At 41.9% G+C, this 18,485-nt stretch overlaps 1 protein-coding gene across 4 annotated transcripts in view; it reads right to left on the reverse strand.

The window, feature by feature from the left end:
• The window catches only part of LOC114656379 (nck-associated protein 5-like), a 771,015-nt gene that overhangs the window by 100,531 nt on the left and 651,999 nt on the right, over nucleotides 1-18,485 (reverse strand). For all 4 annotated transcript variants that reach the window (XM_028807983.2, XM_051930744.1, XM_051930745.1 and 1 more), the window contains one exon: nucleotides 10,387-10,707. In XM_028807983.2, coding sequence (XP_028663816.2) covers nucleotides 10,387-10,707 — 321 coding nt within the window. The remainder of the gene's footprint in view (nucleotides 1-10,386; nucleotides 10,708-18,485) is intronic.

Raw genomic sequence — 18,485 nt, forward strand, 5'->3', positions numbered from 1 at the left:
GAGGAGGAAGAAGAGTGGAGTTGTGTTTTTGTTTCACTTTGGGTTTTGCTCTGTTGGCCTGTGTTGTGCCCGTGGGACACGGGGAAGACGTGCCACCCCACGGGTGAAGAAAATAAATTTGTATTTCATTTTTACACGTGCCTCCATTGTCAGTCTGTGGTGGGCACCTATATAGTGCCCTATGACAATATATATATATAGTGATGGATGGAATATTTAGCCGCTAGGTGGAGCCCTCCCAACAGCATGGAGGTTCCCCGAATTCCACCAAGGCCTTATGGACCTTGTAGTTTGTATACACAGCCCTGCTGGATAGCACGGAGACCACCAGGAGCCGCTGTAAGGAGGCTTGGGGAGTGCTATGTGCCCTATAATCTGGAAGTACGTCCTGGTCACCGTGAACAGGAGAAACAACGTGCTTCCGAGGTTGAAGAAAGGAGCTTTTATCCAACCCGGAAGTGTTCACGGTCACATGGACAGAACAGAGAAACGCTTCCGGGTCACGGACTAAATAAAGGACTCTGGGAGACCAGAACACTGAGCTGAGCTGGGAGGAAGGAGGATTGGTGTTGGATTATTTGATTATTGGTTATTGTATGTGTAATGTGGAGTGGAGGGTGCTTAGTGCATAGTATTGTAATAAAAAGAAAAAGTTTTGCACCTTTACCTGGTGTTTGGAGTGGTACCTGAGGGTTCAAGGGAGCGATAGCGCCCCCTACTGCTACTATATATATATATTGTAAAATAAGCACAGAAACACTGTCAAAGGTTTGGGGAATCCTCTGTATACTGTCATACAGGAAATAAAAAGATATGATGTCTTTACGGAGTTCAAAATGGAAGTGGCACAAAAGAAAATAAGGTGGTATATATAGGTGGGGGGCGGCACGGTGGCGCAGTGGAAGCGCTGCTGCCTCGCAGTTAGGAGACCCGGTTTCGCTTCCCGGGTCCTCCCTGCCTGGAATTTGCATGTTCTCCCCGTGTCTGCGTGAGTTTCCTCACACAGTCCAAAGACATGCAGGTTAGGTGCATTGGCGATCCTAAATTGTCCCTAGTGTGTGCCTGGTGTTTGTGTGTGTCCTGTGGTGGGTTGGCACCCTGACCGGGGTTTGTTTCCTGCCTTGTACCCTGTGTTGGCTGGGATTGGCTCCAGCAGACCCCAGTGACCCTGTGTTCGAATTCAGCGGGTTAGAAAATGGATGGCTGGATATATAGGTGGGTCTGCAGGAAGTGAGGTTATGAAGAGGCGTGACCTTGAGGGTTGGAACTGGAAGTGATGCTATTGGGCGGTTTATTCAGTTCTGCCAGGAGAGAGGAAAGAAGAGTTAGAGGGCAGCGCAATGTGTGTGACAATATATATGTATATATAAGAGGATTGTTCAAAAAGCTTCCGAGCCTTTATATTTTTGTTGGCATTAAAAACGATGCTACGAAAATGGCATCACAAAGGAAGGTGACGATGTAGAAAAGTGATGTAATTTGTTTTTGAAATTCTTAATAAATACTTTTTGAACGTCCCGCGCATATATAAAAAGCTAAGCTTTCATCAGCCTAAAGTGCGTCACTTCAGCAGCAGCTGATGCTCAGGTGTAAAGTGAACGCCTCATTCCAATGACGGCCCGTTGTTATGGTGTCTCGGGTAGAAGGGGTGGAGCCTCCTCTGGGTGCTGTGGGCGGGGCTTGACATTTGCACACCTTGCTGAAAACACGTTTTCTCGTCATCATTGAGGGGAGATTGATGGGTAAAAATGGCAAATGTATCCATTTCAAATTATAAATGGATAAATACGTGTGCAGCGGGTGGGGGGCTCTGGATCCTTTCTGAACCCACTGTGTGTACAGATGTTTATGAGCCTCAGTCAACATGACTTTGAGAAACAAGCAGGGTTTCGTCATTTCAATATCATTGAAAATTCAAGACTGCTTCAGGATTGTCTCTGAAAGTCCACGTTAAAAAATAAATATATGCCAAAGAAACATTTGTCAACCTTGCCTTTCTGGGGACGCCGGCACGCTACTTTTTTTAACTTCTTCCTTGTGACAATTTAATTAACACAGCCCTCCCTGGCAACAGCCAGAAAAGGAAAATTAGCATCAAGATCAGTGTAGTCTCATCCTCTTATCCCTCCTTATGAGGCAATCTGTTGATGGAATGTTTCTGTTCAATTTGTTATAATGACAGTGTTTAATCATGGAGTCTATTCCATGGTACACTGCAGAATTGAGGTCACACATGTGACCATTCAAGCATAGACCATAAAATCTATACCTGCAATCACTCTCTCTTATGAATCTCTTGTCACTGCACCTTTAATTAGCAGCACAATTATTTTAAAATGTTATGAGGATGAACATTTGTTTTCAGCTGTTTTTTAACAAGAAGCAGATGGGATTAATGGGTAGCATACAGCGGCTGCCTCCTTGTCGCTGTCTCCTCTTGCAACGACACAGGTAACCTTTGACAAGATCAGCAAACGCGGCTGCACCAGCTTACAGCTTTGTCCCAATTCTGGAAATATCCCCCTGTATGTCTCTGTATCTGTGTCTCCATCCGGTGGCTATGTCTCTGTCACTCCAATAGATGATGCGTCACAGACATCTGTAGTAATAGAGTGCACTGCATTTTTCATTCCAACAGATGGCAAATCACAAACATTAACACTGCTTTTAGAAGTCTTTTACCATATGGAATGTAAGAGAGACTTATGCATTGCACTTTTCATTCCAACAGATGGCAAATCACAAACATTATTTTGTTTATTTTTTCATTATACTTTATTAATCCCGAAGGAAATTACTTGGTTTATTCGCATACCCCTTGGGGTCAGAGCGCAGGGTCAACCATTGTACAGCGCCCCTGGAGCAATTGAAGGTTAAGGGCCTTGCTCAAGGGCCCAGCAGAGTAGCATCTCTTTTAGCAGTGACGGGGATTCGAACCGGCAACCTTCGGGATACCAGCGCAGATCCTTAGCCTCAGAGCCACCACTAAATCTTTTACCAAATGGAATGTAAGAGAGACATACGCATTGCACTTTTCATTCCAACAGATGCACTGCTTTTATGAATCCCTTACTAAATAGCATGTAACAGAGCCATATGCATTGCATTCTTCATTCCAACAGATGGCACATCACAAACATTAGTACTGCTTTTATGAATCCTTTACCAAATGGCATGTAACAGAGCCATATGCATTGTATTTTTCCATTCCAACAGATGGTGCATCACAAACATTAGTACTGCTTTTATGTATCCTTTACAAAATGGCATATAACAGAGCCATATTCGTTGCATTTTTCATTCCCACAGATGGCATACCACAAACATTAACCTTGCTTTTATGAATCCCTTAATAAATGACATGTAACAAGAGCCATATTCATTGCATTTTTCATTCCCGCAGATGGCGCATCACAAACATTAACTTTGCTTTTATGAATCCCTTACCAAATAGCATGTAACAAGAGCCATATTCATTGCATTTTTCATTCCCACAGATGGTGCATCACAAACATTAACCTTGCTTTTATGAATCCCTTACCAAATAGCATGTAACAGAGCCATATTCATTGCATTTTACATTCCCACAGATGGCGCATCACAAACATTAACTTTACTTTTATGAATCCCTTAATAAATCGCATGTAACAGAGCCATATTCATTGCATTTTACATTCCCACAGATGGCGCATCACAAACATTAACTTTACTTTTATGAATCCCTTAATAAATCGCATGTAACAGAGCCATATTCATTGCATTTTTCATTCCTACAGATGGCGCATCACAAACATTAACCTTGCTTTTATGAATCCCCTACCAAACAACATGTAACAGAGCCATATTCATTGCATTTTTCATTCCCTCCGATGGCACATCACATACATTAACTTTGCTTTTATGAATCCCTTACCAAATGGCATGTAACGGAGCCATATTCATTGCATTTTTCATTCCCACAGATGGCGCATCACAAACATTAACTTTGCTTTTATGAATCTCTTACCAAATAGCACATAACAGAGCCATATTCATTGCATTTTTCATTCCCACAAATGGCACATCACAAACATTAACTTTGCTTTTATGAATCCCTTAGCAAATGGTATGTAACAAGAGCCATATTCATTGCATTTTTCATTCTAACAGATGACACATCACAAACATTAACCTTGCTTTTATGAGTCCCTTACCAAATAGCATGTAACAGAGTCATATTCTTTGGATTTTCCATGCATTACAAACAATTACATTTATTTGCTTCGCAGATGATTTTATCCAAAGCGACTTACAAAAGAGGTCACAGGAAAGGACTAACATCAGTCTGGGGACTGTATCAACAGACTCTAGTTGCGGACCTCCGGAGCTCTGCTCCATTGAAGAGGTTGACTCTTAATATTATACGTCACTATGGTTAAGGTTAGGGTTGAGGGTTTCTGACTCAAGTCAAGTAAACCAAATGACAAATCTGCAGTCCAATTGGCTGTCCAGTGGAGCTACTGAATCATGGCGCCTCGCAGGTCTGCAGCTGGACCCATCTTGAGTGTTTGCGAATAAGTGTTATAGGACAAGGGTACAACATAAAGTTCAATAAGTGAAGAGCTCAAAACAAAATAAAAGTGCATTGCAATTCTTAGATTTACAAAACAGCTATTTAAAAATTCACTAAACAGAAGTCTTCAAACGTGTGTTGAAAACAATGAGGGTGTCAGAGTTTTAAACAGAGGTGGGCAGCTTGATCCACCAGCCAGGAGTTACACATGAAAAGAACCTGGACTGAGATTCGATACCACGCAGAGACGGCATCACCAGACTGCCATTCATCAACAGATCTGCGTAGTCGAGAAGGAGCAGAGGACCTCACATGTGCCTCCATATTTATGGATGCAGACTCGCTTGACTACTCTGTAGGCAAGCATTATGGATTTGAACTTAATATGTGACACTACAGTAAGTGGTCTGAGAAGAGGAGTGCCATGTGCCCGCCTCAGCCGGTAGATTACTAGACGTAGAGCTGCGTTTTGAATCATCTGCAGTGGCCAACAGGGTGTTGCCGTAGTCCAGATGTGACAAGACCATGGCCAGGACCAGGAGATGTGCTCCGTATTCTCTCAGATACGGTCTGTTCTTGCAGATATTGTACAGAGTGAATCTGCAAGACCGAGAGACTGCAGCAACGTGGTCCTTGAAGGACAGCTGGTCATCAATCACCACCCCAAGGTTGCGTACCGACTTGTCAAGTGAGAATGATAATAAACTGAGCGCAATGGAGCTGGAGTGCTGAATAGAAAGACACGCTGGGATAACAAGAAGGTCCTTCTTTGCCAGGATGAGCTGAAGATTAGTGAGACATGCAGAGATGGTAGCTGATACCGTGTGGTCCTTTGGAGGGAACAATGGGTACAGCTGTGCATCATCCGCATGGCACAGATAAGAAATGATAGGGGCTAGTGAGGAGGAGTGTGGAGAGAAGAGGTTGGGGGTCCAGCTCCGATGCTCGGGGCGCCCCCTGTGATCACCTGGTGCACCTTTGACATCTCTCCATGCCAGGACACACGGTAGGATCTGCCCAAGAGGTAGGACTTTAACTACCCGAGGGCACTCCCAGCGATGTCAGAGAGGGTGGCATGGAGGTTCGGGTGGTAGGCAGAGGATAAGCACAGATGGCATGTTGGTAACTCCTAACAGCCGTCAGTCAGTAAAAAGCTATTCACTGCTTACACAAGCGCGAATGGAAAAAAAAGAAATGAGAGGCAATAAGCAGAATTAATTGTGATAAAGAATAATAAGATACCTTAATGAAGAAATAAGGACAAATAAGGATAATAACATACGCACTGGAGTGCCAAGAAATTGAACAAAAGCTTAATGAAGAATTCCATCTGTTGGGATGACAAATTCAACGCATGTGTCTCTGTTATATGCCAAACGTTACAGTTTGCAGTGAACCAACTACTGGAATGAATTTTGTAATACGTGCATTTGTCATTCCAACATATGGCGCATCACACACATTTGTCGTAACAAAATGCATTACTACAAATGTTTGTGGTGTGCCATCTGTTGGAATGACAAATGCAATGCACATGTCTCTGTTATATGCCATTTGGCATGGGATTTGAAAAAGCAGTGTTAAGGGTCACAGACATACATTACAGCATGCCAGATCTACCAAGGTATTCACCTGAGTGCAAAAACAAAAGTGAAGAAAAGCTTTATGAAGAATGGCAAATAATATTCAAAAGAGTCCTGCATTGTTATTTTCCAACACTACCCCCGAAAGCACGGAGTGGGTAACTTGTACGCCGCCTGCCTTCCTTATACACGGTAGCCGTTTCTCAGGCTCCTTCTCCAGAATTGAACCCTGGTTTTCTCCATAAAGCTTTTCTTCAATGTTTTTTGCACTCGGGGGGTGCATGCTGGTAGATCTGACATGCTGTAATGTATGTCTGTGACCCTTAACACTGCTTTTGAAAATCCCATACCAAATGGTATATAACAGAGACATATGCATTGCATTTGTCATTCCAACAGATGGCACACCACAAACATTTGTTACAGCAAATGTTTGTAATGCGCCATCTGTTGGAATGACAAATACACGTATTACAAATTTCTTTCCACTAGATGGTGCACTGCAAACGTTAACGTTGATGTCTTAGACGGGTAGTGCAGCTAATTCAGCTAATGCTTTAGCGGTTTTGGAAATATTCAGCTTTACTTTGTAAAGCAAAGCAATGGGATAACCAAATTCTACTTGAATACAATACAGTGTACAGTGACAGGTTTTCCCATTCTTTATAAAAAACTTGTCCCTTCTCATTTGTCCTAGGTCAGGGGTCCTCACATTTAAAAAAAAAAATAAACAAGGTGGCGACACGAAAGGTGAGCAAAATTCTACTCATACACAGCCAGAAGTGCCAGGCTGGCAGTAAAGCTTACACACACTTTGTGGTAAATTAATCTGTACCTTTCAGCGCGCTGTACAATTAAAGGGGGATTTTCTGCTCTGAAAAGTCTGAAGCCCTATTATTTTAGCATCTTGTTATCCTGCCCAAGCTACCGGCGCACTGTTAAATTTATACTTTTATTGTCTTTTTACGTGGCGGTATACAGTAGGCATTGCAGTGGTAAGTGCTGCTACTTCACGGTTCCAGAATGTATTTTCAAATCTCCACCGTTTTGTCTTTAGCTTCTCCAATGTGATTTTCTTAAGCTGATTGGTGACTCCTAGTGTGCTCCATGACAGACTGGCACCTCATCTTGGGCTGGTACCAAAGGTTTAGTGGATAAATGGCTACTGTAATTCAGAGTCATTCAGTAAAATAGCAGCTATTGCATGCACAGTCTCCATTGGCGCAACTTCAAGTTCTTCTCATTTAACATCCATTATCACATAGTAGATGACAGAAGGTGTCTTTAACACTACAACCGCCACACATTTTCTCAGTACTAAACCACCAGGCTATGCCAAGCGACACCTGAAATCTTTTTGTTCTCAGTAATGGCCCATCAACTCTGTATCCTAATAATGCTGCTCCATTTCCCCATCCCCGAAAGCCAAAGATACCCTAAAACAACTTAAGTGAACATCAAGTCATTTTTCAAACCTGCTAATCCCACACATCCAGCAGCCACACCACCTGCACTTCAGAAGCTCAGCATGTTCGGGACCGGCCAGTACTTGGAGGGAAGACCATCTAGGAAAAGCTTGGGTTGCTGCTGGAAGAGGTGCTGGTGAAGCCAGCAGGGGGCGCTTACCCTGTAGTGATTGGAACAAAGGGTGAACACACACACACATGCAGGACAATTTAGCATTGTCACCCATCCACCTTCCTAACCCACTTATCCAGGGCAGGGTCACAGGAAAGCTGGAGTCTATTCCAACAAGTATTGGGCACAAGAACAACCCCTGAATGGGGTGCCAGCCCAACTCAGGGTGAACACACACACACACATCATGAAGTAATTTAGCATCCACTTGTTAAGGGCAGGGTTGCAGGGAAGCTGGAGTCTAACCAAGCATGCATCAGGCACAAGACAGAAACAACCCCTGAATGGGGTGCCAGCCCAACTCAGGGTGAACACACACACACACACATGCGGGCAAATTTAGTATCACCATCCACTCATCTTCTTAACCCACATATCGAGGGCAGGCTTGTGGCAAAGCTGAAGTCTACCCCAGCAAGCATTGCTACACAAGGCAGAAACAACCCCTGAATGGGGTGCCAGCCCAACTCAGGGTGAACACACACATACAGTATGTAGGACAATTTAGCTTTGCCATCCATCTCCATCTTCTTAATCCACTTATGCAGAGTAGGGTTGCAAGGAAGCTGGACTCTAATCCAGAAAGCATTGGGCACAAGGCAGGAACAACCCCTGAATGAGGTGCCAGCCCATCACATGGTGAATACACACACATGTAGGACAACTTAGCATCGCCATCCATCTATTCAGCTTCATAACCCACTTGCACAGTGCAGGGTAGCAGGGAAGCTGGAGTCTACCCCAGCAAACATCGGGCACAAGGCAGGAAAAATCCCTGAATGGGGTGCAAGCACACACACATACAGTCCAATTTAGCTTTGCCATCCATCCATCCATCTTCAGGACAGGATCACAGGAAAGATAAAGTTTACTTCCAGCAAGCATTGGGCACAAGGCAAGAATAACCCCTGAATGGGGTGCCAGCCCATCGAAAGGGTCAACACACACCCACACGTGCAGAAGAATTTAGCTTTGCCATCCATCCATCTTGTTAACCCATTTATCCAAGGCAGGATCATGGGAAAGCTGAAAATGTGGAAAATGAATGTTCTCTTCGTTCCCTTGTACTAATCCATGTCTGAGAAGTTAAGCAGAAGGAAGCTTTACATTTTGTAAAAGCATGCTTTGCTGAGCAAACAGAAAAATATTTGTCCAAAGGACTCAAGGTCTAAGCATTCCACACATGAGTCTGCCTTATCACGTTTTCCCTTAGTTTACATCTGAACGCCATAACAAAGGGGCCAAGAAATCAAGTTGCACAGGGGGCGTTGAAGGGGCTCAAGGATTGTGTATAATAAAAGTGTCGACTGTTGCATTTCATAATGATATTAAATCACGCGTTCTAGGGGTATAAAACTTTGCCCCACCCGACAGATGGGGTTCAGAAGAGCCCTGACGCTGTCAAGTAATATTGATTGCCTGTTTTTCTGAAACTCTGCTCACTGTGACAATGAAAAATAAAGCTGCTCTATGACCACACCTGCTGTCTTGTCTGAAGTCTTCGTCCACAAAGTTTACTTTCATCAAGCATTGGGCACAAGGCAAGAATAAGCCATGAATAGGGTGCCAGCCTATCGAAAGGGTGAACACACACCCACACGTGCAGGACAATTTAGCATCGCCATCCATCCATCTTGTTAACCCATTTATCCAGGGCAGGATCACAGGAAAGCTGAAGTTTACTTCCATCAAGCATTGGGCACAAGGCAAGAATAACCCGTGAATAGGGTGCCAGCCTATCGTAGGGTGAACACACACACATGTATGACAATTTAGCATTGCCATCTGGCCATCCATCCATTCATCCATCTTCCTAACCCGTTTATCCAGGGCAGGGTCACAGGAAAGATAAAGTTTACTTCCAGCAAGCATTGGGCACAAGATGAGAATAACCCTTGAATGGGGTGCCAGCCTATTGTAGGGTGAACACACACACACGTGCAAGACAATTTAGCATTGCCATCCATCCATCCATCCATCTTCCTAACCCACTTATCCAGGGCAGGGTCACAGGAAAGCTGGAGTCTATTCCAACAAGCATTGGGCACAAAAACAACCCCTGAATGGGGTGCCACTCATTTGCATGGTGAACACACACACACACACACATCATGAAGTAATTTAGCATCACCAGTCCACCTAAACTGCATATCTTCATATTGTGGGAGGAAACCCACAGGAGCACAGAGAGAACATACAAACAGCATGCAGGGAAAACACCACCACCACCACCGCCACCATGCCAGTGTGCCACCCCAGTGTACAGAATCACTATCATTATAAGCAGCTCCTTGGTAGATTGAGCTGGTATCACCTTTGCCTATACACAAAGTACATTCAACTCTGTTTTATTTTATTTTAACATGCCATATCACAATTGAGCATTCCAAACGTGTTATTAAATACTTTGAACAATTGTGCCAAACAGCTGATTCACAAAAAGAACAAATTCTTCAAGCATTTCGGTGCCACAACCACTTCAAATCTGGTCACACTTTAGCTTTCACCGTGAACATTGAGCGCTTTGCTTTATATCTTATTCCTTCTAAACATTCCAGATGGCTCCAGTTATGAACATAAGAAAGAAAGTAAGAAGCACTGCTGATAATTTACCTGAGGAGGCTGGCAAAGGAAGTTGGCTTCGAAACGCTCGCTGGGTTTTGGCAGCCATTACTGAATCCGAGAGAGAATGGCAAATGACAGTTTTCTCTTCTTGGATGGCTTCAGAGGTAGAAGGCACTTCTCGTTCCAGAGTGTTGGCTTTCACCACCATCTCCTGGCTTGGGATTTCTCTCAGTGATGGGGAAAGGCGAACGACCTTTTCGGGGTCAGATTCAGACTTGGGGATGTGTCGTCCGGTTGCTTTGTTGGCAGAGTCCGGGAGGGGAAAGGTGCCTATCCCGCTGTCCAGGGTTCTCATTTGGCAGTTTGAACCTAAGGTACAGGAAAAGTAGATGATGGGGAATGGAACACAAGGAATTAGTGGATTTACAGGCAGCGGAAGGGATTATGGGTAAAAAGGGCATCTTGGAAGGGTTTAAAAATAGAAAAGAAGAGAGAGTTATTCTGGAGGACACATAAAACAAGGTGAAAAACAAAATTGCTCTTACAATGCTGTCTGACTCTAATAAAAGCCCGCTGCACTGAAGGCTTGCATTAGTGACCTATAAGCTGTAATTCTTTTCAATCTGACAGGTAAACCATGACACCTCCAGTGCTCTGCAGTACATTAGGAATCTCAAAACACTTAAATATGCTTCATTCCAGGATACTAAAAACACCAAAACATGAGGTGAGAATACACGTGGGATCTGAAGAAGTCGGGAACAATTACACACCCTGGAACAAATTAGCATTTCCTCCTGTACTGTTTCCCTTCAATCAGATCCAAGCGCAGTCTGATAAGTCTGCTCATAGTTCTGCTGCCTTTGGTGACCGTGCTCCCCTGTCTTCATGTGATGAACTCAAAATTGCCGAATACTAAGCTGTGGTTTTGAAATCGGTGCTATCCACCTTAATGAAAGGAAATGTGTCCGTGTTTCGGTGTATCTATGTTCGTCCAGTTGCTATGCCTCTGTCATTCCAATAGAGGGCACGTCACCAACATTAACACTGCTCTTACAAATCCCATAACAAAGAGCATCTAACAGAGGCATATGCATTGCAGTTGCCATTCCAAAAAATGGCATATGACAAAACCTAATACTGCTTTTACAAATCCTATACTAAACGGCATAAAATAGAGACAAATGCATTGCATGACATTCCAACAGATGGCACATGACAAAGCTTAACGCTGCTTATGCAAATCCTATACTAAAAGGCATAACATAGAGACATGTACATTGTATGTCATTCCAACAGATGGCACATCACAAACATTAGCCGTTCTCCTACAAATCCCAAACCAAACAAGAGGCATATGCATTGCATTTGTCATTCCAACAGATGGCACATGACAAAACTTAACCCTGCTTATGTAAATCCTATACCAAATGGCATAAAATAGAGACATGTACATTGTATGTCATTCCAACAGATGGCACATCACAAACATTAGCCGTTCTCTTACAAATCCCAAATCAAACAAGAGGCATAGGCATTGTATTTCTCATTCAAACAGATGGCACATGACAAAACTTAACACTGCTTACGCAAATTCTATACTAAATGGCATAACATACAGTCATGGGCATTGCATGTCATTCCAACAGATGGCACATCACAAACATTAATGCTGCTCTTACAAATCCGAAACCAAACAAAAGGCATAGGCATTGTATTTGTCATTCCAACAGATGGCACATGACAAAGCTTAACGCTGCTTATGCAAATCCTATACTAAATGGCATAACATAGAGACATGGGCATTGCATGTCATTCCAACAGATGGCACATCACAAACATTAGCCGTTCTCTTACAAATCCCAAACCAAACAAGAGGCATAGACATTGTATTTGTCATTCCAACAGATGGCACATGGCAAAACTTAACCCTGCTTATGTAAATCCTATACCAAATGGCATAAAATAGAGACATGTACATTGTCTGTCATTCCAACAGATGGCACATCACAAACATTAGCCGTTCTCTTACAAATCCCAAACCAAACAAGAGGCATATGCATTGCATTTGCCATTCCAACAGATGGCACATGACAAAACTTAACACTGTTTATGCAAATTCTATACTAAATGGCATAACATACAGTCATGGGCATTGCATGTCATTCCAACAGATGGCACATAATGCTGCTTATGCAAATCCTATACTAAATGGCATAACATAGAGACATGGGCATCGCATGTCATTCCAACAGATGGCACATCACAAACATTAACGCTGCTCTTACATATCCCAAACCAAAAAAGAGGCATAGGCATTGAATTTGTCATTCCAACAGATGGCACATAACAAAACTTAACCCTGCTTATGTAAAGCCTATACCAAATGGCATAAAATAGAGACATGTACATTGTATGTCATTCCAACAGATGGCACATCACAAACATTAGCTGTTCTGTTACAAATCACAAACCAGACAAGCGGCATATGCATTGCATTTGTCATTCCAACAGATGGCACATGACAAAACTGCTTTCACACTTTATCAAATGGCATATAGCAGGGACATATGCAATGCATTTGTTATTCCAACAGATTCTGCATCAGAAACATTAACTCTTCTTTTAAAAATCCAATACCAGATAGCATACAACAGTTGCATATGCATTGCATTTGTCATTCCAACAGATGGTATATGACAAAACCCAACACTGCTTTTAGAAATCCTATACTAAATGACATAAAATAGAGACATGTGCATTGCATGTCATTCCAACAGATGGCACATCACAAACATTAACACTGCTCTTAAAAATCCCAAAACAAACAAGGGGCATATGCATTGCATTTGTCATTTTAAACAGATGGCATATGACAAAACAGCTTTCACACTTTATCAAATGGCATATAGCAGAGACATATACATTGCATTTGTCATTTCAACAGATGCTGCATCAGAAACATTGAAAATGCTTTTAAAAATCTATTCCAGATAGCTTATAACAGTTGCATATGCATTGCATTTATCATTCCAACAGATGGATTATGACAAAACCCAACACTGCTTTTAGAAATCCTATACTAAATGGCATAACACAGAGACATCGGCATTGCATGTCATCACAACAGATGGCATATCACAAACACTAGCCATTCTCTTACAAATCCCAAACCAAACAAGAGGCATATGCATTGTATTTGTCATTCCAACAGATGGCACATCACAATCCTTAGCACTGATTTTACAAATCCCATATCAAATAAGATATAACAGAGGCATATGCATTGCATTTGTCATTCCAACAGATGCCTCATCACAAACATTAACACTGCTTTTACAAATCCCAAACTCAATAGAATATAACACAGGCATATGCATTGCATTTTTCATTCCAAGAGATGGCACATCACAAACTCTATCATTGCATTCACAAACCTCATACCAAATGGCATATAACAGAGACATATGCATTGCATTTTTCATTCCAACAGAGGGTGCATCACAAACATTTTAAGTAATGCATTTTATCGTTACAAATGTTAGTGATGCGCCATCTGTTGGAATGACATATATGCATTATATTACTACACGCATTACAAAATACAGCAAATGTTAATGCTGAGGTCTATGTTCTTAATCGGGGTCCATATATTCAGTAATTCTACTGTTTTTTCATTTTACCTGAGAACGTATTGGTGCTATACAAAAATAAGCTGAATTGAATCAAATTGGATTGGATTGATGAACTGGGCCAGGGTTATTTCCACATTGTGCTGTCCTACTATAACTGCCCCACAACCGTTAACAGGAGTAAGCAGTTAAGAGGATGTCAGACTATGTATTTATACTGATGACTATCACTTGGATTTGTGCTCTTCTGCTATGGCACAGCCTTTTCTTTGAAAGATGAGAGAAAAAAAATAGTTGTCCAAGTATGTCAAGAGAAGGCAATACAAAATAAAATAAAAATAAAAAGTGCTTACTAATCAGGCGATCTCAAAAGTATTACAGTGTGTGACTCACGCTTCCCTATCAACGACTACATTTCAAGTGTAATATAAAGTGACACGGCCCAGAGCTCTGCGCTTCAGATGATATCTGTACACATTGTATCCCCATTTCTGTAACACGCACGTCTATTTAAAACACGCGATGTGAGCTCTTCTTATACGTCCATTACATGCCACTCAAACGCCACAGTTCTACAGCTCGCATTGCAAATTTACGACAGCCGTCACTTTCTACTCGAAGAACTTCTGCTCATCTGAAAACGGAATGAGAACTAAATTTAGATCGCGGCATCATGGTACAAACACGAAGAAAGCAGGATTCTCATTTTGTACTTTTTATTCCCTTCCTCTTTTTATGTAATCATTTAAGAGAAGAAAACACATGCAGGAGCACACAACCCACTCACTGTTATGTTTCAGCCGAGATGCCATTTCTTTGATCCTTTGTTTTATTCTGATGTATTATTTTGGATGCGTTGTCATTAATGATGTACATTTTGTGAATATTGATCTGTGCATTTTGTGTCGTTTTCTTATGCGCCTGGTAATTTGTGGGTGGGACCAAAAGAGGCGGGGCTGAGAGTGTGGAGTCCTCCTGATGTTTTGTCCAAGTTTTTATTGTCACTGCTGAAATTATCTGGAGTTAAACCACGAGGAGATGAGTCCCAAAGATGACTGACATGAAGTCTTGTTCCCTACTGAGGGCTATAAATCCTTAGCCTCTGCTGATTGGTTCTCAGTGTTTGTTGTGACAGAGGCCAAGTTTCCTATTGGCTGAGGCCATAAACTCATTATCCATAGTCTTAGACATTTGGCTGGACCTTCACCTTCTTCCATTAGACATCTTTCTAGTGTCATTACTGAAAGTATCTGATGCTAAACCATGAGGGGATTGATAAGAAGTCGTGTTGCCTGTTGAGAGCAATAAATTAAAATACATATTGCCAGTTATCAGGGTGTTTTAATCTAATGCTACACTGTATGAATCCATCCTTAACGTTTTATTAATGATGCCAGTCCATTGATTATATGAGCCATCTTTGTCTGGTATGAGGGCATTGGGAGCTGCAGCCTAGTGTGGGAACAACGGGCTTAAAACTAACAGTATAGGAGGGGGTCTGAAAACAAACCTATACAGATAAACATTTGATTAACTGTCACCATTTCAGGTTTCAAAAATGCCCTTTTTAGCAAGTTACAAAAGTGCCTGACTCATGTTACAATTGTGCCCTACTAAAGTTACAAAAAGACTCTAACATCTATGTATTGATCTATGAAGTGTCTTCAAGACCTATTTCACTATCAATTATATAGTGCATCTCATATCTACTTATCAATCTATTTATGAAGTATTCAGTGCCTTTCCTATCTATCTATCTATCTATCTATCTATCTATCTATCTACTGTGATAGATAGAGGGTACTGTCGTCCTCTTGAACCCTCTGACTTGACTCCAGACACAAGGTAAAAGTCCAAATACTATTTTTATTTGAACAGTAATGTGCACAAAGCACCCTCCACTCCACAATACTCATAAATTACCAATAATCAATTAATACAATCCTCCACACTCCCAGACGCGTTTCCACCCTTCCACCCAGCTCAGCTCGACGTCTGGGATTTCACATAGTCCTTTTATAGTCCTTGACCCGGAAGTGTTTCGCCCTCTCTGTCCACGTGACCTGGAACACTTCCGGGTCAGATAAAAACTCTTCTTCTTCACCCCGGAAGCATGTCATTCTTCCTGTCGCTATGACTACAACGTACTTTCGGGTTATAGGGCACAAAATAGTCTCGGGCCCTCCTGCAGCATGCCCTGGAGGTTCCCATGGTATCCAGCAGGGCTGTGATGAAAAACTCCACTGTCCATGATGCCCTGCTGGAACTCTGGGCACCTCTATGTTGCAGGCAGGGCTCCACCTGGCGGCCTGGGGGTATTGGCCGGGATAAAAGGCCGGCCATGTCCAACAGTATCTATCTATCTATCTATCTATCTATCTATTATATAGTTCCTTTTCTATCTATCTATCTATCATATAGTGCCTTTCCTATCTATCTATCTATCACTATATAGTGCCTTTCATATCTATCTATCAATCCTGCCAACTATACTAAAATTAATATCTATCTATCTATCTATCTATCTATCTATCTATCTATCTATCTATCTATCTATCTATCCTGCCAACTATGCCAAAATTAATATCTATCTATCTATCACTATATAGTGCCTTTCATATCTATCTATCAATCCTGCCAACTATACCAAAATTAATATCTATCTATCTATCTATCTATCTATCTATCTATCTATCTATCTATCTATCTATCTATCTATCTATCTATCTATCTATCTATCTATCTATCTATCTATCTATCTATCTGCTGATTGGTCCCCAGGCCTTGGAGGTTTCCTATTGGCCAAGTGCATTAACTCTTTATCCATAGCCTTCGACGTACGGCTGGACCTTCATCTTCTTCCATTGCTCCTGTTTCTCTTGTCATTGCTGAAATGATCAGATGCCATACCAGGTAGTGACGGGTCCCAGAGATGACTGACATGAAGTTGTGTTCCCAGTTGAGTGATATCAATCTTTGTGGAACTCTCACTCTGTCCCTATGCATGTGTAAATTTTTGTACAGATGCTCCCTGTTTTCCTGCCATTTGCCCAAACGTGGGCAGGTTAGATGAACTGGCAACCCTCAGTTGGCCCCCCAAGAGAGCATGAAGACGTGTGAAAGAGAGTTGGCCCTGCTGTGGACTGGCGTGTCATTCCCAGCATGCGCCTAATGCTAGAAGGTTAGCCTCCTGCCCCCTGAACTGCATTACGTGAGTCTGACATCATTATGTTGAGTGACTTAACTCTTTTTATTTTGGTGTACTAGTAATCACTCATCCTAAAAATACACATTTGACAAAGAGAACAGGAAAGTGCATTTTTCACATTTGAAGTATGGCACTTATCTTCCATCAGTAGCTGCTCAGCTAGCTTAAGAAATATAATATTTGGAAAAAGAAACAGTCTGATAATAACCAACTAATGGCGGCCAATTGTAAGTCACAAGTACTGCGCTTCACCCCCTTGGCAGGCTGATGCCCGTGGGTCACCGTCTCTGCGACTCTCAAATGCATTTTGATTTATGACCCAATTTCTGCCCAAATAAAACTATTCATCAGCGGAAAGCTGGAAACGAGTTGCATTTTTGTTTTTGGACTTTTATTTTCCAGATCAAAGACCTCCAAATTCCTCTCATTCACATATATGGTGGATATAGGGTGGGAGAGGTGCCTTCACATTCTGCCCATTTTGCCAGGTTGCCAATTTAATTAATTTGCCATTTTTGTCCATCAGTCTACACTCAATCATCCATAATGACAACGTGAGAACACGACTTCAGAAAAGTTTCTAAATTTATTACAAATCAAAAAACTGAAATCTCTCATTCCTAGAAGTTTTCAGACCCTCAATTTAGCACTTCGGAGAAGCCCCTTTGGCAAAAAAAAAATCCAGCTTTGAGTCTTTTTGGGTGAGTCACTCCAAGGACCCTCAGAGGCTTGTCCTAAAGTCCATCTAGGGTTGTCTTATCCGTGTACTTAATGTCATGGTCATGCTGATAAGTGAAGTGACACACCAGTCTGAGGTCTCATGAACTCTAGTGTCACTTTAGACTTTGGCTGGGCCACTCAAGACCCTCACAGACTTGTCCTAAAGCGCCTCCAGTTTTGTCTTGGCTGTATTCTTCATGTTATTATGGGTTATTGAGTGTAGATTGATTGACATAAATAGCAAATTTATCAGCCTACTAGCTGTTCTATCTTTCTAAGACAGGTTGAAAGTAGTCAGCATAGACCAGCATTAACATTTGCAGTGCACCACCTGTTGGAATGTGTTTTGTAATGCATGTAGTGATAAAATTCCTTGCATTTGTCATTCCAACAGATGGCGCATCACAAACATCTGTAGTAATGAAATGCCTTGCATTTGTCATTCCAACATATGGTACATCAGAAACGTGTAGTAATAAAATTAATTTCATATTTCATTCCAACAGATGGCACATCACAAACATCTGTACTAATAAAATGCCTTGCATTTGTCATTCCAACAGATGGTGCATCACAAACATCTGTAG

The sequence above is a fragment of the Erpetoichthys calabaricus genome, chromosome 8 (genome assembly GCF_900747795.2).
Source record: "Erpetoichthys calabaricus chromosome 8, fErpCal1.3, whole genome shotgun sequence".
NCBI lineage: Eukaryota > Metazoa > Chordata > Cladistia > Polypteriformes > Polypteridae > Erpetoichthys > Erpetoichthys calabaricus.